We start from the raw sequence: 25,897 nt of genomic DNA, 5'->3' as shown, positions 1-25,897 counted from the left end.
AGTATCCCCCCATACTGACTGGAATATAGAAATGCAGGGGGTTTTGTTGCTGCTTTGTTCTGTTTGGTTTTTAAGTCAACTTTTTAATTTTGAGATCATTGCAGATTCCTATGCAGTGGTAAGATATCAGAGAGTGAGGTCCCACGTACCCCTCACCTGTTTCCCCCAACGGTGACATCTCAGACACACGAATATAGGAGCACAAGCAGGATGTTGACGTGGATCCAGCTGACAGAGCACATCCATCAGCACAAGGGGCCCTAATGCTGCCGTTCTGGAACCAGCCCCTTCCTCCTGCCCCACAGCCTCCTCACCCCCTGGCAGCCCCCGTAGACGTGGCAGGAAGGGAGGCCACAGCAGAGCGCACACGCTCCAAGCAGAATGACCAGTCCGGCGGTGGAAGAGCCCCAGGGCTCGGCAGCATGAGCCAAAGGGGCTTGTTGTTTTAGGAAAATACTCCAGAGACGAATCTGTTCAACAGAACAGCGTGGATTTAGGGAAGTCCCAAGTGCGGTGCGCACGAACTTGAAGTCTACAAAAACCCAGAGGTAGAGTGGAAAGGATGCAGGCCTGGGCATCGGGGGCCCCACGCTCTCTGCCGGCCTCTGTTGGGGGGCTGGGGGCACAGTCCGCAGGAGGTCACGGCATTCCTGCCTCTCGGCGTCTGAACCAAAGGAATAAAGATGCCGCTCAGCCCCGTCCCGCTCTAGACCTCTGTGATACTTGAAGTAAGCTTCGTAGAGTGAAGAGCATCTTGGAACCTGTTTTTTCTCCATGAAAATAAAAACTACACCAGTGAACTGGTTCTACCCCTAAAGAAACCGTGTGGTTTCTACAGCCTGAACTTGAGCAATGCTGGAACGTCAGGAAATTCTTTCCTTCTGTTGCATCTCATAAAATCTTCTGATGTGGCGCCTGCTCTATTATTCCCCCTTCGATTTCACGTAGAAGCTGGGCAAATGAGTTGTCTCAAAAAACGCGTTTTATTGTCCCTCGTTCTCGCCCCTCTGCCCCCTTCCAGCACCCTTGCCTCCTTGGGGACCCACCAAAGGAGGTTCTTTCCAGAGGAGAGGCGTGCAGAGAGTCCTCTGAGATGAGCTGCCAAGGGGTTTGTTTGCTTTTCCTTTTCATCCAAACTCCAAATGCCTCCGATCCAGCACCTGCAAATTTTCCTGACGTATTCTTTGAACTTGCTGCACGTGAAACGGTGGACGGGTTCATCTCTCAGTGGCCATGTATGTGGCCTTCCCCCACCCCATCTGTGTCGGAGAGACGCCCTGTTCCCCCTTTCCTACCCCACCCCCCAACAGCAACAACAAAATGGAAATGAGAAGTTCAACAGCAGGCTCTCTGTAAACACCCGCGAGAAAATAAAGCCCCCGGCTCCCTGGGCCTGCTCCCTTTCACGGCTGAGCTGAGAACACCATCAACAGTCCCCATGCTGAGGGGCACATCCAGGCGGGACAGATGTAATTTAGCAGCAGTGTTTCTTTGTGTGTGCAGAATAGATAGTACGTTTGCTGAAGCATTATGTGGGATTTTGCTGTCACTCATTTTCACAAACAATTCAATGAGTTTTTAAAAAGTGCCTACAACCAGCAAAGAAAGGCCCGGAAAAAAAAAAAAAAGTGACAATTCAGCCTCGCGTTCCAAAGTTACTTGAGATTTGTTCTGGGGACAGAGAAGCCAAACCAGCTTGGTGACTCTTTAGGCCAAAGTTTGGATAGATAGAGAGCCAGGTGCTCAAAGGGCAGGCGGCGGGAGAAGCACCAGATTCACGGTGAGAAAAGGAAGCTTAAATACCCGGGTGTTCCTTGCAGCTGTGATATATGCCTCTGAGTCTTACTTTTGCCATCTGCTTAATGGGCACAGTGATGCCTGTGTGTTCTCCACAGACTTGCAGCGAGGCTCAAAGGACATCGCTTGGAGGAGTGAGTGCTTTGTGATCGAGGGGGTGGGGGTTGTTGTTTAGGGAACTCGAAGGACAGTGCCATTGCCAAGGTAAATCAAGTGAGCAGAGCCTCCCTAACCACACCCCAGAGCCCCTCCATCGTGGCAGTCCCGCCTGCCTCTCCTCGTGAAGCCCAGGGATTAATAAAGTAACCCTTATAAAACCCAGAATCTATGTGGTCCAGTCTCAGAGCACTGAAGAAGCACAGTCCAACGTGTTTTCTTTTCCCCCAAACCCTGAAGGAGATCAAAATGCCAAGTTCCAGGAACTTATTAAAATCCCTGATTCTCTCCCACGCCCTTCCCTCACCCCCTCCCCCAGTCGCCGGGCGCCTCCCCCCTGCTTCTCCCTCCCTCCCGCTCCACCTTTCTGGGTTATGTGGCTCCATCTAACCTCTCTGGGCCCGAAAGAACCCTTCTTCTTTGTGTGTGGGATGGTGACCCAGCTTTTTGGGATGGGATTCTTGCAGGCAGCTGGTAACAGTGGAAGACTCCCGGGTTAATATTTATTATCTCACTGAAATTGTTCCGTTTGATGGTGTCCTCCAAGCTCTCCGGGGCCCAAACTTAAGAGCTTGTAGAAATGTTGAAATATATCTTGCCTCTCGGGAATATTCTTTCTGTCGTAAATCTCCCCTAAGCTCACTTCCTGCTTTCCCTCGGGGTGAAAATGAAGATGTGACTTCATGTCTTTGTTGAGAAGCATCTTCCAGAACATAAACCCGCGGCCTCTCAGAGTTGCCAGAGGCTTCAAGGGTCAGCTAGTGAATCACCAGTGACATCTGCACATGCCCTGGCAGGCCACATTCCACCGGTGCGTGCCAGGCCTCTGCCTGAGTGTCTCCAGAGACGGGGGGAGGGGGGTGCTCTCCTCCTGCCTCCTGAGGCCGAGCACGTGCTGCTTGGCTTCTTCCTGAGCAAATCCTCCTGAAGGGCCCCCTTCACTGCCCAGGCTCTGCACCTTCCCACCCCACAGAGCCGGCTCCCTATGGGGGATTGGAGGAAGTCGAAAGAGATGACCCAGAAGTGTCCATGCAGTGCCTAGTGAAACAGACATGCCCAAAATGTTTGAGCAGATGAATGTTTTGTTTTGTTTTTTTTTTATTTTAGAGCAGATGAATGTTTTTAAGGCACATGATTGAACTTTGACCAATCAGAATTCCGATGGCTTCTTGTCGGATTTGCAGCTGCAACTGTTCGTGAGCAGGGGACCGGGAAGTCGCCGCAGTGCAGAGGGTGAAGGAACAGCGGCCCCAGCTGCAGCCGAGGGCAGGTGCCAAGCCCAGCCGGCCACTTACCGCGGGGCCGCGGGGCTCCTCGTCTGTAGGACGGGGTTAACGCTCGCTGCACAGCCAGCCTTTTAATTTCAGGGGACATGATGTAGGTGTGAGCTGGAAAGGACTGTGTAAACTTATGGGATATAGACTTATTAAGGAATGAGGAAAGAAACCCTAGAAAGACCCCCCCCCCCAACCTTTCCATTTAGAATTTTAAATCATTCACTCCAGGAATGTCGATAATTGCTCAGAAAAAGAGCCCCCAGATCCTCCCCCCACTGAGATCTGGGGGAAATGGCCTTATTTGCTATGGAATGGGAAGGAGAAAATACGAGGTAGCATCAGTCAATAGCCCTGGAAAACTGTGCCAACACCATTAAGTTAAATCTCCCCTGACCCTAAGTGGTGCCTTGAAGATACATTATTTGCACCCCTCTCCCCTTACCCCACTGGGGGAACTCAAGAGCCGGGCCGGGCCTCTTCATCTCCGGGTCCCACACACCGCAGAGCTCGGGGACTGTCACGTGAGCTGTGTTTACCCGGTGTTGGGCTTGAGAGAAGTGAGAAGCAGTCACAAGGCCACCAAACTCACTCTCTTGGCTGGAGCAGGACCCAGGCTCTGTTGGAGGAGACTATTTTCCCATCTTTCCCCATTTTCTTCTCTGTGAGTGGACTCTGTGTCAGAGATGAACTAGAAGGCTTGTCCTAACACAGGGTCTTTGGATTATGCGGGGCAGGGCGGGGGGGGGGGGGCTGGGGGGGGGTCAGTGAGCTCAAGAGTGTTCATTTAAAATTTTTTTTTTAAGATTTTATTTTATTTATTTGACAGAGAGGTAGAGAGAGAACACAAGTAGGCAGAGAGGCAGGCAGAGGGAGAGGGAGAAGCAGGCTCCCCGCTGAGCAGGGAGCCCGACGCAGGGCTCGATCCCAGGACCCTGGGATCATGACCTGAACCGAAAGCAGCCGCTCAACCAACTGAGCCACCCAGGCGACTCCAAGAGTGTTCATTTTAATACGCTTCCCAGATGTTTCTGGAGCAAAGCAGACAGGAAGCGCAGCTCTAGGTTAGAAGGCAGTGTTTCTGTTCACCTAGCTGAGACACACCTGTCCTTGTTCACGTGGCCTTCAAACAACTTGGAACACTTGCAGAAGAAGTTACCAGAGACTATATTCATCCCATAGTCCCCACAGATGCCACAGCAAACCAACAGGAGTGCTCTAGAACGTTCTACATTTTCAGGGGAAATACAGTGACAGCCGATGCCGTGAATTAGCTCAAGTTAGTTCACAGTTTCAACATTAGATCACGCTATATTCCTTTCCATGGAGTCCTATCTTCGCAAAGCTGGGTTTTTGGGGGTCGCTGTGACAAAAAGTCCCATACGAAAACCACTGTGGGACAGGACTAGGGGCATCAATCCGATTCCAAGATCTGAGAAACTGTGGGGGGGTTCTGAACAGGTGCACACATTCCGTTAGTAAGTATTCTTGGTTATTTTTGAATGAAACAGATCTATTCTTGTAAATGTTCCATTTGTGTTAGGTTTTCTTTCTTTTTTTTTTTTTTTCCAATCAGCTGCTAAGTTGTGAGACAAAAATGCTTATGAAGTTGTTTGGACCTGTTTAATAAATGGAATAAATTTTTGTTTGTGTAACCTTGGGACACTGTGAAATTTCCTGAGACACCAGTGGCATCGTGAACTGAGAAAATTCAGGAGCCTCTGGGCTCACGGGAAAGGTCAGGAGAGGTGGTGTTCTCTCCTCCTCAGAAGCAAAGGAAATATAAGTTAGATGACACCAGGAAGAGACAAGAAATGAAAAAAAAATGTAGAGCATTTTACACTACACTTAGCCTGGCTTCTTCATTATTTAAAAACTTAAAAAGATAGGGAGACTGGTCTAACTGAGAGACATTACAATGCCTCCTCCTCGATTGGATCCTGGTTTGGAAAAAGGACATTTCCAAGTATGCTTTAGCTCGGGAAGTTTGAATATGGAGTAGGTATTAGAGGATCTTGGGAATAACTGTTCATTTTATTAGGTGTAATAAATATTCTTTTAGGTGAACCATCCTGTCTAATTTTTTAAAAAATCTTTCAGGGAAAAATATGAACAGATAGAGGAAACATGGCAGAGTGTCAATAATTATTAAGTACAGACGATAATTTTATTATAATCATAATTAAACTTTTACAAATATTCTGAAATTATTCCTATAAAACATTTTTTTAAGTCCTGGTTTAGTGATAAGCTGAGTGAAACAATTTGTCAGCATGAAGAAGCTGGGATGTAAAGACATGGACAAGTGCCCTGAAAATCCCTCCCAAATTTGCCACAAAATTGTACAAAGGTAAAATGTCACCTTGGCTGCTAAAGGTTTTGCCACGTGACTGATTTCCCTAATGGCAAAGAATCAGAAGAAAGTCTGAAAGAGCTCTGTGCATGGAGGAGAGGCCACTCGGTTCTCACTCCGTGCAGCTAGACAAGGAGTTGGGGACAGGGCATGGACGCTCTCCATCTGCTGAGAGCCATAAAATATGGAAAGTAGGAAGGAAGAGAAGCAAGGTGGGAACTCTGGCTTCCTCGACGCCCCCCTGGTTTCAGGGCTCAGGTCAATGTTCCTGTGGGTTCCTGGGCATCTTAAGAAGATGCCCCTTAAAAACTATACCCCAGGGGCACCTGGGTGGCTCAGATGGTTGGGCGTCTGCCTTTGGCTCAGGTCATGATCCCGGGGTCTTGGAATCGAGCCCCACGTCTGGCTCCCTGCTCAGCGGGAAGCCTGCTTCTCCCTCTCCCTCTGCCTCCCCCTGCTCATGCTCTCTCTCTCTGTATCTTTATGTTTCAAATGAATAAATAAAATCATTAAAAAAAAAACTCTACCCCAGATGCTGGTGGTGCTTCCATATTCCCTGAGCTGCCCACTTAAGATTTGTCTACTTTACTGAACATTAGTTTTATCTCAATTAAAAAAAAGCCCCCCCCCCAAATAATCACTCCAGAGAGTAGGGAAAGAAAGAGTAAAATTTTAGCCTCTTATCTTGGCAGCTTCAGAAATAATAACTACATTTCAGAACAAATACCAGAGCTGAAAGATGGGGATTTGGAGATATATTTTAAAATCCAGCCATGGGAGAGGGAGAGACTTAATAGCTCCACTATTTTAAACCTTTAAGCCTCTGTACACACAGTCATTTCTTGATCTCGTTGTTAATATAACTTTTAGTAGCAGGCAGTTTATTGCATGAAGTCTTAGAGTTCTTTAAGTAATAAACTCGCATCAAAACATTGTTACCAAGGGTTTAAAAAAAATTAGCAGTGACTTTAGAAATGAATGAAATGAAGAAAACAGTCTCCCACTGATGGCCCCGGCGGGGGGGGGGTTATCTGGGGTCTCTAGAGCCAGCAGAGACCAAGGTAGGGGCATGGGGGACAGGTGGGGGGTCAAGAACAAGTGGAAAGAGAAAGAAAACCTCAGTGCAAGCCTGAAAGGGCCTCGTGCTCCTGCCTGAACAGCCCTGGGACTGTGGGAGCTAGGAAAGGTAGAGCAGCTACCCCACCTTCCTGCCTAGTCTCAGCCTCGGTGCCACTCACACCGGGATGCCAAGGTGGTGGCCTTGGTCAGCTGACACACACGTGGTATTTCCAGGGCTGCCCCGTCCCTGGGCCCGTGCTCTCTGAAGCTGATTGGCACAGAAACCCTTTTAGGGCTGGACCTGGGGAGGAAGGACCGCAGTGCACCTGCGGGGGTGGGGCTGGGGGGTGGGGGGGGTGGGGGGGGGCCCAGGGCTTCAGAGGGTCCTACACTGCTCTCTCCCTCCACAGCTCACTAGCTCCCCCGTGAGCCCAAGCCAGGAACTTCAGGAAGGCTATCCTGCTGGGTTCCTCGGCCTCGAGGACTCTGGGGCGCCCTGGCCATCCTGCAAAGCACCAGGGCAACTCCTCCCTGGCATGCGAAGGTAAAAATGGACCCACATTTTCATGTCTCCAGATCCCCCACCAAGAAAAATTCAGAGAAATGTTCCCTCTGGGAGGGACAGGGTCAGCCTTCCTGGGGGATCAGGGTCTCCCCTCTGTAATCATCAGGATCTGTGAATGCAGGTATTTATCAAGCAGCCTACAGCACTGTATTTCTTCCCCCTTCTTTTTAGGAGGGTTGGGGTGGGGGGGCATGTGGACCAAAAGCCACATACTTGCAAAGGCATCCTTCCTCTGGAGACCAAGAAGCAGCAAATTCTTTTCCTGGGAACATCTCTATCAAGCAGACATCTGTTACTCTTAGGCGCTCTGTATGCCATAACAGTTTAAAAAACAGTGTTTAAATGCTTAAATAAGAAGAAAACAGTTTGCCCGTGTTGCAAAACAGCATATAAACCGTACTGGAATTAGCACAAGGGAAACATTTATCTTCCCTAGATAATCTTGAAACTGGACTTTTTTGGGGGATGGTGTATAATTATGTTTACTGGCATAGAAAGATGGTCATGATGTATCACTAAAGGAAAAAACTGGTGGCAAATACAAAACCGGTCTATTTAAAGGAGCATTTGACTCTTACTTCCCTAGTTGGGGCAAAGCCCCTTCTGCATGTCCTGCAAAAGAAAAGGAAGAATAGGCCAAGAGCGGCTGGGTGGTGGCCTTCTCCCTGGGAGAACAGAGAGGAAATTCTCTTTTCTCTAGTTGGAATGGCCAAAGATTGGCCCAAGCTGAAATCTGGCCCCACTCAGGACCATGACAGGCAGTGTCCTGTGGGGTCTGAAAGACCTGCATTCTAATCCTGCCACTATCAGCCATGAGCCGTGGTCCAGGTTTGGTGCCTCTGAAGAGCATTTCCCCCGGGGTACAGTGGAAGTGTCCTACCATCTGCAGTGGGCCTCACCCAATGCCCAAGCTCTGGGAGGCACCCAGGAAATGGTGGGTCTCTCCCATCCTCCCAATTCTGCATTTTTATGACCATCACAAGAGTTGGCCATCAGCCATGGGCAACAGCAAGGTGCCAGACTGTGCAGGAAATCAACCAAAATTCAAGATGCTGATCCATTTGGCATTTCATTCGCTCATTCAGGAAGCATTTACGGAGGGCCTGGGGCTATGTGGCTGCTCTGGGCCGGGCACTGGGCTCACGACCCAGAACACAGTGAAACACAGGGGTCCTGTTCCTTAGGGAGAGAGGTCACAAACCTGTAACAGATAAATAGTCATGTGCCAGGCTCCGAAGGGGCTGGGAATGGGCCTACAGGTGGAGGACAGCTTAGCGGGGTCCTCAGGAAAGGCCCCTCCCAGGAGCTAACATGTGGCCTCACACCAGGGACGGAGCCCGCCACACCAAGGTCACGAGGGCACAGCCCATGAGAAGCCGTGGAAAGCAGCATCTCGGATCAGAAAGTAGGTCCGGGAGCCGTGGAGGGGCAGAAGGTGAGGGGGGCTGGGCTCAGCTCTCCTGGCCTCTGATTTTTTTCTTCTGCAAACAAGGAAGGCCTGGCAGGGGCTTGCACAGGGGAGCAGCACGGGGAGGTATGTGCTTTTACAAGATAGCTGCTGGGTGTCGTTGGGGAGCAGGAGTGCAGGGCGGAGGACGGGCCATCGGGAGGCTGTCTCGGGCTTCGGGGCTGGCGGGGAGGGAGGCAGCTGGGCCTGGCTGGGGCCGGGCTGTGGACATGGGGAGGCATATTTGGGCTCGATTTTGGAGAGAATCTAGAGGACCAGCTGATGAATCAGACATAGAAGTACAGGAAAGGGGAGGTTCTTAGGCTACAGCCAGGTGCCCCTACCTGAGGGCATTGTGGGAATTGGCCAAGGTCCCCCTATCCCCAGACGGATGCAGCACCATGAACGCCCCCCCCCAAGCACCAAGGGAGGGCACGACCCACAGGCCCCTCACTCAGAGGTACCAAGATGGTGGCCCCCCAGGTTTCTGCTTGAGCAAGTTTGGACTCACAAAGCGTGGAGAGCCTGTGGGAATCCAAGGAGAACTAGCCTGCTCTGCCCAGGGTCTGGGAGCCACTTGGGCAGTGATCCTGCCCCCGGCATGAGCTTTCTGCCCTCCTCACCCCGGCGCCAGCCCTCCCTCAGTGCCCACTGCCTTGGATGCAACCAACCTCGGGAAGAAGCACAAGTTTAAAAAACCTGGACGCTAATGGTACAATAAGACCATTTAGCACTTGAATAAATGCACGTTCTAGAACATCTGCAGCCAGAACGAAGGTAAATAATGAGACACTATGAGTCATGACTGTGCTTGCCTAGCAGTTTACAAAGCTCATAAACAAAGCGTGCTCCCAAATTCAGAGCCGGGACCTGGCGGTGGGTACCAATTCGTCAGGCCTCGATGCTGTAACACAGGAAGGGGCCTGTGTCCTTGTGAGCAAAACCACAGCGGGAAACTTGGCCAAACTAATTCTTCACTTCCCAGAAGTCACCTGAGACTGGAAGGAAAAGCTTATGCTCACAAGAACAGAGCACCCATTCTCGTGTTTTTGGAAGCAGTGATTTCCCCGAGTCAACATAAAGCCTGACATCCTGATATTTAGGGGAAAGATAAAACAACTGAGCTTGCAAACTGAAGAGATGGGCATAACCAGCCAGTCACGTCCCAGTGGCCCCTCTCCCGGGGTGGGGGGTCGGTGCTGGTCACTCCTGGGTCCAGTATTTGGCCTGGGATCTCGCAGGGGGTCATTCAGCCTCTGTCCAGGCAGAGGGCGGGCCTGAAAGGGAGCTGGGATCAGGGGCCAGAATGCTTGGTTCCAGCCTCAGACTCTCCCACTCACAGGCATGCTCCTGTCTGACTCAGCTCACTGGTTCTTGTTTCCCTTCTCTAAAATGGGGGAAGTAGCTATTCCCCTCCCCCTCCACTTTTTTTTTTTTTCCAAAGCAGACTCCACGCCCAGCATGGAGCCCAACGTGGGGCTCAAACTCATGACCCTGAGATCAAGACCTGAGCTGAGTTCAAGAGTCAGATACTTAACGAACTGAGCCACCCGGGTGCCCCTAGTTGCCCTACTTTTTAAGCTTTGGTGTAAGAGGCAGTGAGAGAGAAGCACTTGAAGGGGGGCTCTGCGTGTAGGTTAGGTGCCCCCCATGCCTAGGAGGGAGAGCTGCCCGTGAGAAGGCAGGGCAGTGAGGACCGTGCAGAGGACATGGACTACAGCCCCCTCCTGGAAAGGCAGCCAGGTCAGAGAGTGGATGCGGGGGTGTCCTTAAGGACTGCGAGATCACAGAGGAAAATGCCACCCAGGCCGTGCCCTCTGCACAAAGGAAGGCGAGCTCAGGACACAAACCCTGCAGTGGGCAGAGCGTGTGTGAATGGCCTTACACAGGCAATGGGGAGCGACGGGGCCTGCAGCCACCTGGTGCGGACACTCACGCTCTGTCCTAGGCATTTGCATGGAAAGATTTAAAACACCTGCCCTGTCACACGCATCTATGGCCTGCAGGTTGGGAGTGTGAGACCCCACAGACTGTTGTACTAAGCATTTTTTTTTAAATTTTTTTTCTGACATCGGGGGCCTTGCTGACCCTGGAGGGATGCCCTTCCCAGGGCTCGCCAGTTCCTAGAGCTAGCACACCACTGGGGCTAACTAACCGATGCAGAGCTCCTCTCCCAACCACATCCTTTCTCAGGTTCTCACCGGGCTCTCACCCTCCGGGCCACCTGCCCTCATCATCTGGGCCCAGGTACCGGACAACCAGGGACAGCCCCGGGGCCCCAGAGCCTGGGGAGGTGATTCAAACCAGCCAACCCCACGCCTGCTTACCTCGCTTGGCCTTTCCCAAGGAAACCACAACAGATGCCCTTGCCCACAGCTTCCCGCTGTTCCCTCTGCTCCCCAGCCCCAGGCAGCTCTGCATGGCACGGCCTGCCCCTCCTCTCAGGACCCGTCACAAACTCCCTTTGCAGTGGTCATCATCTCCCGATCTCCTCCCCACACCTGAGTGAGAACAAAACCTCCATTTGGTACCACCTGTGCATGCCACGAGCGCATGACTCCTCGCGGCTGCCCCCCGCCCCCTGGGAATCTTGGCACCCAGCCTGGTCGCTGGCCCCCTGCAGACACGACTGAGATCCTAATCAACACGTGCCTGGATGGTCAGACGGGGGTGGTCAGGGGGGTGAGGGTGAAAGCTGGGGGAAGCGTCTATCTGGCTGCCTGGATTCCCCACACTTCGGCTTGCTTCCGCAGTAGCTTCAGGAAACTGAGTTCTGTCCAGGCCTCAGCTTGGCAGTTGGCGGAGGGTGGGCAGCCAGGCGGGGGCAAGCCAGAGGAAGTGGCGGGAGCGCGCGTTAAACGTCCGTGGCTCGCATCCCCCTGGCGCCCAGCTTTCCAGGCAGCTCCTTCGTGACCGGCTTCCCTTTGCTAGACCATCTCCTGGCTGGCTCTGTTTCCTTTATTCAAGCACTTATAAAGCGGCCACCACTCTAAAGGGTCTCGGAGCCCAGTAAGAGGGTTCCCGGCCCAGCTGCAGTGCCCCGTACAAGGCTCTCCACAGGGAGCACCAAGCCACTTGCTCAGCTCGCTGGTGACCCTGTTACCCTCCCTCCACAACGGTGCGCTGGGTGGTGCAGCCCTGCACTTTTCTGGTTAGGAAACTGCAAATTGCAAATAGAGGATGGCATGTCCCTTGCTTGTCCGTCTCAGCGACAAGACCTCGTCCCAGGGAGAGAGAAGGCCTGTCTGGGATGTCCTGGGGAAGGCAGGGAACCCCCGTAAGGGGATCAAACATTTGCCATTTCTGATGAACGCTCGGTCGGGTGACTCGGTTCTCAGCAGTGAATGGCTCCCTGAAGGCCGTCCCTTCCCCAGGCCCGAGATGGACGGACAGGAAACCTTCGACCACAGCAAGTGGACAATGACGCTGGGGAATCAGGGGAACAGCAGAGGGCTTCACGTGAGGGGAGGGTCATCGTCGCAAACTGGCTCACTCAGAACAGAACCCGTCTCTGCCCGTTATCCCGTAATGACTAAACTCCGTTCCCTTCTCTCTCAAAACTATCCTGGTGTGATTAATAAACTACACAGTCCCCCTCAACATCAGGGAATTTTGCAAATGGAAAAGTCTGAGTGGGAAAGCTCACAAGTAACAGTCTGGTTGCTCTGTTTGTACAAACAGGAGCTGAAGGTTTGGCAAACATGCTGGAGAGGTCTGGCAGCAGCAGATGGTGGGAGCAAGCAGCAGAAGGGAACCATGCCTGACCTTGGGCTCTGCTCGCAAAGGGGAGGCGGGGGGGGGGGTAACCTGGGCTGGCTGGCACAGCCCTGGCCAAGCAGGGCTTCACTCACAGCCTCTCCACCGAAGAAGAGACTTTCAAAGAGCATTTCTTTCCCCTCGTAGGAGTGCCAAGCCTGGAGTTAACAAGTCCAGTAAAGGGTAGGGCAGAGGAGAAAGGGTTCCAATGTGTCCCCAGACGGGCTATGGGAGAACGGAACATCCCCCCAACTCCGTCATCGGCATGGGCCAATTCATTCAACACCACCTTGCGTTGTCGCAGGGACCCTGAGTGATTTTGCATTTATCTTTCTTCCTGGTTGAGATCTTGTTTCTGTCAAGATGAACTATTTATCTGTGTTGCATGACATGTCACGGACCGTAGGCAAAACCAGGACAAACCCACACATAAGAAATAAGAACCCTCCGAGAGTGCTCATACACAGCTCCCCAAATCTGTAGAGGCTATCAGTGATGACTTTTCTTTTCCCAGCCCTGAACTTACTCTCGACAAGTATTTAACCAAAAGGTGCCTGACAGACGACACTCCCAGGGGCCTGAGTTTGTCAGATCAACTCACTCTTGAGCTCATTTGCCAAGTGAATCTGTGGACATGCATGACCCCTCCCCCAGAGGCCGGGCAAAGACTTAAAAGGTAACAGGTGGCTCTAAGTTTCACCTGGTGGCCTCAGAGGACGTTTAATCAAGTTACAAAATGCTCAAAGTATCCAGTGTTTAAGGACTCTTCTGCTTATGTGTGCTTGTGTGTGTGTGTGTATGTGAACTAAAACTTCAAAGCTATTTGTTTTTTTATGTAAGATTAGCCATCATGCAAAACTCACTGGTCAAGCAGTTAATAAAATACACATATCCCACGGGAGGGTTTTGTACATTTCAGTCCTTACAGATAACAAAGCAATTATAAACCCTGCGTGGTCCTGAGAGGGAGCTCCTTCGCTTCTGAAAGCCGCCAGTCCTGCCAGCTCTTCGGAGGCTCATGTGTTATAAATTCTCGAAGCCCTTTTAGCTGCAGTTTGGGCATCGGGGGGATCTTCTTCCTCTTCCTCGGTTCGCTTGTGTTTTAAAAACAAGTCAGACTTCAAGAAGCGGCTGTAGCTGTCATACTTCATGAGGTTGAAGATCTAAGGAGAAAAGGAAAAAAGAGTCTAAAAGTTGAGGCTAATCAGACCATGAGTCATTCTATCAAATGTTTATTAAATACCTATCATGTGCCCAAGAAGGCAACTACATGCAAAACACACAAAGCAAGTAAGTCATGTGCTGGGCAAGGAAGATTTCCTGGATGGTTTTGGTAATTATGAGACCGTCTCAACGGAATATAATAGCCACACGAGCGCATCTACCTTTATCTTCCTTGGAAGTATAAATGCACACAGCACTGATTCATACCCTTGTATCAAGAGGTCCATTAAGAATCTCTACTTTATTGAATAGATAACACAGGGACATATTTCTCCAGAAACTTGAGGTGGCAGAACAGAAACCATTCCTGTAGGGAGGGTGGTTATCGGAAAGGCCACTGTCCTCTCAGATGATGCCAGTATTGTTAAGAACCCCCCAGAAGTCCGGCATCCAAGATCTCAAATAAACCTGTTATTATACCAAGAAACAAAATGGGGCTTCTTTAATGCAGGCAGGGGAGTGGCACGACCGTGTTAGTGAGGAGAGGCTCTGGGAACAGGCCCTAATTAAAGGAGCAGTTGGCTGCAGCGTGTGGACACCTGCACACTCATTCAGCCCAGGAGCACGGCTCTGGGAAAGCAATGACTCTCGGGAATGTTCTGCAGGTACGAGGGGAGGAACCCTGATGGAGCCTAAGTCTCCTGGATTATAGGGCTGCCTCGTGCACCGCAGGTCCTCAGAGAATTGCCCCCTCTCCTTAGCCATGGTCCCTATTCCCAGCATCCCCTCTCCCCCACTCCTACCCGATCCTTTGCCACCCTCCTCCCTTGCCCTACAAAATCGGTGGAGAAAAGAGAAGCATTTTCCAGCTGTTGTGGAGTACCGTCTCTTGAGAAATCTTCTTCCTTGTCTCTCTCTCAAACCTTTCAACTGAATTTTCAGGACATTCTGCAGATGAAAAATCCACGCCGTGCACCCTGGTATCTTCGCTTCCTGCACTACGATGGGCTCAACAAGTGGAAAGTTCCAGAGGTGTCTAGAATGTCACTCACAGCCAGGAGGGGTTATCAAGTGGGTGGTAAAACCCTGACACCTTTTAAATTCAACCTCTCCCAACACACACGCAAACTATTTTGAAACCGAATGTCTGATGGAGTCTAAGGACTCAAAACATCTCCCAGGGGGATGGGAGACCTGGAACCTTCTGCCTTTATACCTTCCTTCCCCCAAGACGGCTTCACCCACAAAGAGAAGCGCCTAAATCATTCTGCTATCATCAGAGTCCACTGCTCAGGGAAAGATTTAGGACTTTGTGTTTTCCTTAAACTCTTACACTAGTGCCTGCCCTTCCTTCCCTGGGTGTCCCCCCAGTCCTGCCTCAGATCTGCAGCTGTTCAGGAAGAGCACGCCTCCGTAAGTCCCCACCTTGTGCCTCTCCTTGGCCGTCACCTCTTTTTCAGCAATCTTGCAATCCTAGACTGATTTGCTGAGGTTTGGAGAAATCATTCATTTTAAAACAACAACAACAACAACAACAAAAAAACCTCCCAGAAAACACAAAAATCAGAGCCAAGGGCAAGGCGGGGGATGAGGAATGCCATTATCGTTCCAAGGCCTCCCACAGATGAGCTGTGCAGGTGTGACCATCCCTCACCACCTGCAGTATTCAGCTTTTCCAGGCACAGAGCTCCCAGAGGGCACTTTGACATGCCCACCTAGCTGGGAGGCTGGAGCGAGGCTCCGAGTGACTCACAAAAGCCACCTCGTGAGGACCCCTCCTTGCTCTCAGCCCTGCACCCTCTCCCACGCCAGGTCCGCGGCAGATGGGACCCACCACTGCCAGCAGGATGCGGTTCGACCCAAGTGTCTCGTCTGAAGTCTCTGCGTGTGGGAGTGGGACATCCTGTTTGCCTGCCGCAGCTCGAAGGCTCACACTTCAAAGAAGAGAAGAAAAAGGCACCCCGGGACGGAGGAGGCGGGGGACAGAGGGCAGGGGGTTGCTTGGGCTGGGCGGTGGGCAGGACTCGGCCTTCGGGAGATCCCCAGAGGCCACAGGCTCTCGGCACTCCACGGGTGCCAGCCAGCTCGAGGGGACGGGTCTGCCAACTATTTAACGGGAGCGTAAGGGCCACTCCCTGCCATGGGCAGGTGTGAAATGCCCATGAAGGCTTTCGGGCTAGGGCTCCCTCCGCCAGGGGCCTTCGCCTGCCCCTTGGAGCTGTGCAGTCACCAGGTGGTGGCCGCAGCCATCAGACCCCTATGGGAAAAGGAAAAAGGAAAGTGATTTTCCGGGGCTGCGAGCTGCCTAAATAGCTCATCGCTGCCACCAGCAAAGGGGCTCCTGGGCACTGGCCTCGGAGTGTATGGCAACAGGGTGCTCCCATCCCAGGGCCCCCCATGGGGGACGCTCAGTGAAAACGGCTTGGAGGATAGAGAATGCTCCTAAAAATCCCTTTCCAGAAAGTGGCCAAAGGCAGCGTACCCCGCTGCTGACCGCAGGCCACACCCTTATTTGTCATGGGGCAAATGGCCACGACCGGGGTCCAGTAAATACCTGCCCAGTGAATGAACAGAAACCACCCAACGTGCAGGGACAGAGGCTGGCGACATGAACCAGGGGCGTACCAACCCCACCGAGAGCACCTTCCAGCCCAGCGCCAGGCCACGCACAGAGCATTCTCTTGTTAAATCCTGAGACCCTATGAGACCTGATTGCAAAGAGAAGAAACTAGGCCTCAGAGGTTCGGTGCTTTGCCCCCGTGGATAGCATATCCATCTGCTGGGGCTGCCGAAAGAAGTAACACAGACTGCGGGACTCAAACAACAGAAAGTTCTTTTCTCGCCTTTCTGGAGGCTGGGAGTCTAAAATGAAGGTGTTGGCAGGGTGGGTTTCTTCTGAGGCCTCTCTCTTTGGCTTGTTTAGATGGCTCCCAACTGAGGAGGGTTCAACTTACGATTTTTTGACTTTATACTGCTGCAAAAACGACCCACATTCAGTACAAACCGTACTTCGAATGTCGAATTTGGATCTTTTCCCGTGCCAGCGATAAGCGGTCAGATCCTGTCTGGTGATGCTGCCCCGTGATCACGGGCGCAAACAGCTCATGCTGACAACCATCCTACTCCCATACAGCCGTTCTGTTTCCACTTCCAGTACGGTATTCCATAAACGATGTGAGATATCCAACCCTTCATTGTAAAACAGGCTTTGTGTTAGATGATTTCAACGAGCTGTAGGCTCGTAAGTGTTGGGAGCACGTTCAAGGGGGCCAGGCTCGGCCATGAGGTTTGGAAGGTTAGATGTGTTTAATATCATCCTCAACTTGCAGTATTTTCCATTTATTGTCAGGATGCACCTCCATGTTGAGTCGAGGAAGATCTGTACATGGTGGTCTTCCCGCTGTGTCCTCACACGTTCCTCCCTCTGTGTGTGTCTATGTCCTAAACACCTCTTCTTAGAAGGACACCAGTCATATTGGATTAGGGGCTACCCCAATGACCTCAGTTTACATTCATTATCTCCTTAAAGATCCTATCTTTAAACACAGTCACATTCTGAGGTACTGGGGCTTAGGACTCCGACATCAGATTCTGGAGAGGACACAGGCCATAGCAGCCCAAGAGAGATGGGCGGGATGCGAACACGGGCCACCTCGCTCCTGAGCCCATACTCCGAAACGCTAGGCTGTCCTGCCACTCACCTGGCAGACCAGGAGGCAGTCACTGAAAATGAAGTCTACAAAAAGAGTTAGACGTGGAAAGAATGCAACATGTGATTATTACATGTCTAAACACTAAATTTAAGAAACGTGCTAAAATGAAAAACGATCCCATATATGTTCCTCAAGAGTGTATCTGTGGGGGTGCCTGGCTGGCTCAGTTGGAAGAGTGTGTGACTCTTGATCTCGGGGTCATGAGCTCAAGCCCCGTGTTGGGTGTAGGATTACTTAAAAAAATAAAAAAATCTTTTTAAAAAAAGTGTATTTGTGTGTATAATGGGAAACAAATATCCCTAAAAATCAGTGTGGTGGGTTGAACGGGGGACCCGCAAAGTGTACGTCTACCTGGAACCTCAGAATGTGACCTTATCTGGAATAGGGTTAGTTGAGGATCTCGCGATGACATCTTCCAAAAAGTGGTGTCTTCCTAAGAAGAGAGGACACACAGAGGGACACAGAAGAGGTCACATGAAGGCAGAAGCAACAATCAGAGTGATGCAGCCCCAAGCCAAGGTATAGCAGGAATGCCAGCCCTCACCAGAAACCAGGAGGAGGCAGGGAGAGAGTCTTCCGTAAGCCTACCGGAGGAACACAGCCCTGCCGACACCTTGACTTCAGACTTCTGGCCTCCTGAACTGAGAGAATAGATTTCTGTTTTAAGCAACTCAGTTTGAGATCATTGGTTAAGACAGCCCTTGGAAACTAACAGTCGGCTTCTTGCTTTCAGCTCACTCCTGCTTGTGCATAGACAATGAGATGGCCCTAGGTGTTCCAGAAGGTTCTACAAGAGGAGGACTCTCTGATGGGGAGAACTGGCCTCACGGGGCCTGAACTGAGAGCATCACCCTTCCAACACACCTCAAGTTGTCCGCGGGGAAGAGAAAGCAGAAGGTGGAGACAGATCGGGGGTGGGGGTGAGGCTCCAGATGGGCAGACGGCATCGGAGCAGAGCGATATGGCAGACAGACGGTCCTTCTGAGAGACAGGCAGCCGATGAAGCAGAAAACCCCAGTTGGCAGCTAAGGGGCATTCCATACCTTTTTTTCTTTTTTTTTTTTGGCCAAGACAGCTGGGGCTCAGCAGGTTGCAGGTTTGGACAGCCCCACATCTGTCAGCGGCATGCCTCGACTATAAACTATTCTGCATCGTTGCCTTGGGCTCCACTCCGGCAGGTGGCCAGAGGTGGAACTCTCAGTGATACAGGCAAAGGGAGCCTCCTGCCCACGGGCATCGATGCGCCGGGTCCCATCACACAACCAGGGCCCCTCCCTCTCCAGATCCCGGGCCGCTGATTGATTAGGATTGGCCTTTCTGCGAGGGAGAATACCCACGCGGCGACTCCAGCTGGAGGTTGTTCCGAATCTGCTGCTCCAAGAAAGGACACCCTCCCAGAAGCACGCTCGGCCGTGGAGAAGACCGGACGCTTAAGCAGGCCCCTCGGGAAAGATTTCATCACTGTCTCCAGTAAGTGCATTTCAAGCCTAATCTTTTAATGCCTCTCAGACAGCAGGAACATGAAAAGACCTAAATGAGCATCCTCCCTCCTTTCCAAACCCCTCTGCCATGTTATTTCAACTGGATGCAAGGAGGAAAAGAAATCCTTTAATGCAGCAGAAAATTTTAGTAGTGAGATTTCATATTTGCTTCAAGAACTGGGTTCTTGAAAGAAGGTGGCAAATGCCACCATCTCTGAACTGCACCTTCTAGAACATGCTCTCTTCCCACACACCCAGACCACAGACATGCTTTCCTACCCACACGTACAGATAGAAAGTGCCAAGAAAGCGAGCTACCTCCCTCCAGCCCTGAGGCCATGAAATGATCAGAGGCCATGGGGCAGGGCACACACAGGGATGTCCCCACCACAGAAGTTCAAGACCGTCTCCCCATCTTCTGAGTGGAGTGCATCCAGAAGAAAGTCTGAGGGCAGCCAGCAAAGAGCAGCTCAGCTCAGCCCTTGTCCCAACCTGCCAGGCCAGGCCGTGGAAGTTTCTCTCCTGCTTCCCAGACAGGCTGCCAGAGAAGGACGCCATGCCAGGTGGGATCAAAACTCCAGAAGGAGGGTGGACATGGGCAGAGGAGGAGAGATCCCTGCTCAAGGGTGATATCCCCTCACAGGCCCATGGGTCTGGTGCTGTCACACGGAGCAGCGGAGCACTTGGTCCACTTTTTCCTGGAGTCCATCACACTCAAATCCAAGGCTCAAATGACATGCTTTCTACATGGAGTGAAGGTATTTTATTTTTGCCTTAACTCAGGAGGAGAGTTAAAAGCTATTCTAGCACCCATCCCACCTTCTTCCCCTAAATACCTTTTTAAAGGTATAAAAAAAAAAAAAAACTCAAAGTATTTCAAATACTATCCTTCCTGCCCCGCCCCATCCCTCCTAAGGCTGTGGTAGACGCAGGGAGCCAACTTTTCTTCCATTTGAATGAAAACCCACGACCTGCTCTTTCGGGCTTTTGCACACTGGAAAATGCCAATTTCGGAACTGGACTTGATCTTCAGGGGCAGATGTCAGCGAGCACCCACAAGGCGGAGGGACCCAGAATCCCTGGGCGCAGCCACCACTGCGGACTGGGAGATACAGGGGGTGGGGGAGGGAGTGGACCCCCACCTGACCCCGGAAGCACGGCAGCCCCTCCCCCACGGCCGGGTCCTCACCCACCGGCCCACCCCTTCTTGATGTCTAAAAAGGAAGTGTTTCTCACTTCTCGGTTTCTGGGGAAATTCAAAGTAAAGCACTGCCAACAAGGGGCCGGACGCATGGTTCCTTTCTCTGTCAAGGATGTGGCTGGGAGCACTGACATCTCACTGAAGTCGTTTCTACATTTTTTTTTTTTTTTAAGCATCAGAGGTCGAGGGCTTCCTTTCCCGTGGAGAAGGCCACCTGCATTCTGCCTTCCCCAGACCAGACTTAGCACGAAGCCTGGGTGCGAGTGTCCCGGCAGCACTTGAAACCTGCTTTAAGTGTAGGCACTGGGATCCCTCAGGTTTAAGAAAGAAGAATGAGCAGCCCTGCTCCCCCTCAAACCTCTTTCATGGTCCCAGAAAGCAATGATTTCAAGGTGCCATGTGCAATGACCTTGACCCTCCCATCACCTCCAATCTCCTCGTTGTCCCAGAGGGAACCAATCTGGCTAGTCTGTGGAATTCAAACCAGAGGCTTCAGAGCAAGAAAGGTGGTAGAATGGTGCAGAAGAGACACTTCTAGGAGGAGAGTTGTGTTTTAAATCATTAACATGGCACAATCTCAAGTCACTGAGCAGATTTCAAAGCATTCCATTCTTACACCTTCAGGGAAGGGTCTGGAAGGATATGAAACATACGGGCATTACTGTTAGGGAAGGAGAGGGAAGGCATGGCCTGAGGCGTTTTAACGTTTTACTTCAGACCCTCCTGGGTTATGTGAATTTTCTTTTCTTCTCAACAATGAACATGTAGTTATTTAACAATTAAAATTAATTTTCAGGGGCGCCTGGGTGGTTCCGTCGGTTAAGCGCCTGACTCTTGGTTTCGGCTTAGGTCGTGATCTCAGAGTCTTGAGATCGAGCCCCACATGGGGCTCCGCACTCAGCATGGAGTCTCTCTCAGCTCAGATTCTCTCTCTCCCTCTGCCCCTCCCCCCACTGTGCTCTCTCTAAATAAGTATACAAAATCTTTAAAAAAATTAATTTTTAAAATTAACCTGCTCAGAATCTGAGATGACACAGTAACGGGATGTGCTCACGGCTCGTGCCGGCCGAGGGGGTCCCTGGGCCGGCCCTCCTCCCTGGAGCTCCCAGCCATGTGGCAGAGCGGCCCGGTGTGTTCACCCCGCCAAGCCGACAAGGCCGGCAGGGACGGGCACTGTCACCTCTTGTACAAAGGAAAGCATGTGAGGCTGCTGAGACCGATTTGACCCCTTCCTGTCGTAGCTGACTCGGTGCCTGAGGGACCGACAGGGATGTGCTAGAATCAGCCAGGCCGGCGGTACACGAGAGCCCGGCGGGGCAAGGGAGACGGGTGAGGGAAAGGCGAAGACGAGAGCCCTGGCGGGCCTTTCAAGGCCAAAGACAGCGCTGCTGTGAAGCATGTGTGGAAGGAAAGAGGCGGCCCAGACCGGGAGGAGGACGGCAAGGCCGGGTCCCACGGGGCGCCAGGCCGGCAGGTCGGTAGGACGGGTCCAGATGCACAGGAAGCCCCGCGTCCACGCGGGGTCCCCTCTCGGGCTAGTCGGGTCGCCTTCCCCTGGGGTGAACTTTCTCACTTGCAAACCGAGGTGCCGGGTCCCAGCTTCAAATAGATGCACAATGAAAGTACTGTGGGACCGGTGAGGAGGCTCAGCCCCAATGTCTTCCTGAAGTCACGATGGTGCAGAAAGCTACACATTATTGGCTGTTTCTAGGTGGGGACCCGAGGCTCGGTGAGGGCAAGGCACGGCCACTCTGCATGGCTTTGGAAGCCGGGGTTTCTCAACCTCAGCACTGTTGACACTTGGGGCCGGATAATTCTGTGTCGGGCGGGGCTGCCCCGTGCATTATATTTAGCAGCATCCTGGCCTCCACCCACGAGGTGCCGGTGGCACCCCCACCCCTGTTGTGACAGCCAGAAAGGTCTCTCCAGACATTGTGCAGGATCCCCTGGGGAGGGAGGCAAAATGGTCCCCGGTTAAGAACTGCATGAAGTTAAAGTTTATCTTCATGTGACATTCTAAAGGACACGCGCAGTAACACTCATGGAGGGCCCTGAGTAAACACGCCACAGATACGCCTGCATTTCGCCTCCCAAGCGTCTTATCATAACCTCCATTTCACCAAAGAGGAAGCTGAGGCACAGAGAGGGACTGCATCCTGCCCAACGTTTCACAGCTACTAAATTCTAAAGTCAAAGGAAAGGGGGAAACGTCAGGTCTAAGGAAATAGGGGCGTGACTAGCAGGGAGCGACTTTTTAACATCAGGGCACTGGAGGTTTGCAGACGGCATCTGGTTACCACAGCTTCAGGGCCTAACCCCAGCCAGTCCCTCCTGACTTAGTTTCTACCATCTTCCTCACTGACTGTATACTCCAGCCATACTGACCTCCTCCAACACACCTAGCAGATCCCCACCCCAGGGCCTTTGCACTTGCTGTTGCCGCTCCCTGGCAGGTCCTGCCCCCTTCTCACCTGGCTTCCCCTTGCCACTCAGGGCTCAGTCACCTCCTCAGGGAGCCCTCCTTGACCACGAGATCCAAAGTAGGCCCCTCCCGGTCACTTTTAGCCCACCACCTGCTGTGTTTACTTCATAGCATTTATCTTTTTCTGTCTTCATGGTTGGACGAGGGCTGATTTCTTCTCTGCACACACGGTCCCTAGCATGGTCCCTGGTACACAGTAGGCTCTCCATCAAGATCGTAGCATAAGGGAGTGAATGAAAGAACAAATACCAGCAAACCGACCAGAACTGAAATAGACCTGCCAGCAGAGGATTTTTATAAGAAGAAAAAAAGACACTGCAGGAAATTGCAATTCATTCAAAAAACCAACTCTTTGTAAGGTCGCCTCCTCCTTCCTGCTTCCCACAACTTAAATTTGTCCTTTGATTCTAGGCTAAGGTTCCAAGGAAACAGCCACCGTCCAACCCCCACCTCTCATGGCCTTCCCAGCCTTGTGCGGAGCACACAACCAGGCCACGTTTGCAGAACTGAGTTAAATCAGAGAACGATCTCTCCACTTCCATAAATTTTCAAAGTGATGGAGTTTTAAGCCCCCAAACTTCTCTTAAGATAGCAAAATGTCTAACACAATCCTTCACAGAACACGTCAACCACAATTTCAGCCTGATGGTTTGGGGGATCAGGATCACTAATGGTGTCACCATCCCATGGCTCAGGGATGCCCCCAGGGTTGTGTGTGGGGCTGGGGGCCCCCACACTCGGTGGCTCCAGATATCGCTGTGCTGGGGGCGGTTTGAAGTTTAGTTTCATTTTTCTGTCTCTGCCCTGCCTGTCAGTTGTCGCTTCTTGCTGCCCATCCCTGCCCGGCCTCCACCAGCATCTCCAATCTGCCATGACCTGAGAAGCCGAGGCCGCTAGAACTGTGTGTAAACCAAGAATAAACAGGACTTGAATGAAGACCCAAGAAGCTCTCCTTTAAATCAGATGCATGAATGTGGGGTCATCTAATTTAATGCTCATGGAGGATTTTCCCACCCTTTTACGCTCCGGCTGCACCCCTGAGGAGGGGCTGAGGCTCCCTGAAGTCTCCCTGGTGAACGGGGTGCAGGGGGAGCACGAAGCAGGTGCTCAGACAGCTCTGTCTGAGCCAAGTGGTGCTCAGCACAGCCAGAACCACTGAGGGGGGCAGGGCTCGAGTTAGGTGAGCTCTGTGGTTCTAAACATGCTCCTCTCGGCTTCAAACTCCTGCACTTAGAAACACAGGGCCCTCCAGGGGGGCCTTTGGGGCACAGAGAACTACGGGCCATGCCGAGCGCACATTTTGATGGTTACCAGCAAGGCTTCTGAGAGGCAGAGTTTTCCGAAGGGAAACAGAACGCAGAAGCCCTTCCCAGGCACTCGCTGCGGAATCAGCTCCGATGCCAAATACCTTGTTTCCGCCCTGTTGCACCTTTGGAAGATAGTGCCTCTTTCTCCCTCTCAAGTAACTGAATTTTTATTTATTTATTTATTTATTTATTTTATTTTATTTTTTTTAAAGATTTTATTTATTTATTTGACAGAGAGAGACATAGCAAGAGAGGGAACACAAGCAGGGGGAGTAGGAGAGGGAGAAGCAGGCTTCCCCGCGGAGCAGGGAGCCCGATGTGGGGCTCCATCCCAGGACCCTGGGATCACGACCTGAGCCGAAGGCAGACGCTTAACGACTGAGCCACCCAGGCGCCCCTCTCAAGTAACTGAATTTTTAGCAACAGGATATACACAAGTGCTTTCTTCACATTAAGTACTTGGAGCTGCACTGTGGCACATGTGTACTTACAGGAACGAGAAGGATGGAAAATCTAGAAATCAAATATTATCTGTGGTTTTTTTCCAGGTATGGAATTATGAATTTTTTCATCTTTATATTTTGATTTCCCAAACTTCTTTTGTTAAGCATGTAGGATTTTTATAGTCAGGTAAATAGAAGTAATTTTAAAAAATATTTTTCTTTGGGGGCGCCTGGGTGGCTCAGTCAGTTAAGCGTCTGCCTTCGGCTCAGGTCATGATCCCAGGGTTCTGGGATCGAGCCCCGCATCGGGCTCCCTGCTCAGTGGGAAGCCTGCTTCTCCCTCTGCCTCTGTCGCTCCCCCTGCTTATGCTCTCTCTCTTTCTCTCATGAATAAATAAAGTCTTTAAAAAATATATTTTTTCTTTGTCATTTAAAAAAAGATTGGTCTCTGTCCCTTGTGTTTCCTTCTTTCCATGCATCCAGGAGAGTGTGCCTGGTCACAGGGGTCCAGCTCCACCTGGGGACACGCTTCAGGCCTAACTGCAGGACATCTGGGTCCTTGGGAGCCCGAGGTCCCGGCAAATGGAGTGACGTCTGCCTACTGCATTCCTCCCTACTACCTTGGCTTCTGCGGTCCCAGAAAATGGGGTTGCCGGTATTCGCCTGGCCCTTCCAGTCCCTCTGCTCCAGCTGGTCTTTTGGGGCTTTGAGGAGCTATGAGGGGCCCCCATGAACCCAGGCTGTGAGCGTGGCAGAGACTATGTGGTCTTTGCAGGCAGGTGGACGAGAATACAGCGGGTCTCTAGCACTTCCTGCTCCCTGTGTGACTTTGTACTAACAAACCACTGAGTCTCCCTGAACCTTGCTTTTTGCATCACCAAAATGGGAATAATAATAATGGTGCTGGAGATTAATGAGATGGTACACGCCAAGTGGGCATCAGACACTGAAGGGTACCCCTGAACAGTAAATACTGTTCTTATTGAAAATATCTAGGACACAGGGGGTTCAGCCCAGGTTCTCAACTGGCTGTACTTTAAAGTACCCTGGGAAGCTTTTAAAAGACTCCGAGGTCCATGGGGCGCCTGGGTGGCTCAGTTGGTTGGCCATCCGACTTTGGTTTCAGCTCAAGTCATGATCTCATGGGTCATGGGATCGAGCCCCAAGTGGGGTTCCATGCTTGGTGGGAAGTCTGCTTCTCCCTCTCCTTCTGCCCCTCCCCCCCTCTAAAATAAATGAATAAATCTTTAAAAGAAAAAAATGCCTCAGAGGTCCAGGTGGGGCAGATATCCTCATGCAGCTATGGACACAAGAAGTGCATTTTCACCATACATTCTATTTCCTTTCCGGCCACAAATCCATGTCCATGGCATCCTTCCCATTGGCTCAAAACCACCACCTCCAGGAAGCCCTCAACAAGTCACCCACAGCCACTGGAATTCCTTCAACACCTAAATTTGGTTCAGGATTCAATTCACGTGGAGTTTGCCCTTTCCACCGTGTCAGCTGGAAAACATTCTTGAACTACTTTCCATCTTTGTGTTTGCTACCTGAATAACTGTTCCTAATCTCACTCTGAGCAAAGATGGGGCACCGTGGATGCTGGGACAGGCTCTGGGCTCTGTGCCCACTCCAGATGATCCAAAAAAGGCCAACCGAGGCACTGTACCAGTTCCCTGAGTGTGGTGCCGGGACCTGA

General features: G+C 51.6%; 1 protein-coding gene across 2 annotated transcripts in view; it reads right to left on the bottom strand.

The window, feature by feature from the left end:
- Positions 1-13,097: 13,097 nt before the first annotated feature.
- The window catches only part of RGS10 (regulator of G protein signaling 10), a 38,354-nt gene continuing 25,554 nt past the window's right edge, over positions 13,098-25,897 (bottom strand). For both annotated transcript variants that reach the window (XM_036123828.2, XM_036123829.2), the window contains exon 5: positions 13,098-13,570. In XM_036123828.2, coding sequence (XP_035979721.1) covers positions 13,424-13,570 — 147 coding nt within the window. In that variant the 3' untranslated portion in view covers positions 13,098-13,423. The remainder of the gene's footprint in view (positions 13,571-25,897) is intronic.

Source organism: Halichoerus grypus, chromosome 7, assembly GCF_964656455.1.
Source record: "Halichoerus grypus chromosome 7, mHalGry1.hap1.1, whole genome shotgun sequence".
NCBI lineage: Eukaryota > Metazoa > Chordata > Mammalia > Carnivora > Phocidae > Halichoerus > Halichoerus grypus.
This window is presented reverse-complemented; position numbering and strand designations above follow the sequence as displayed.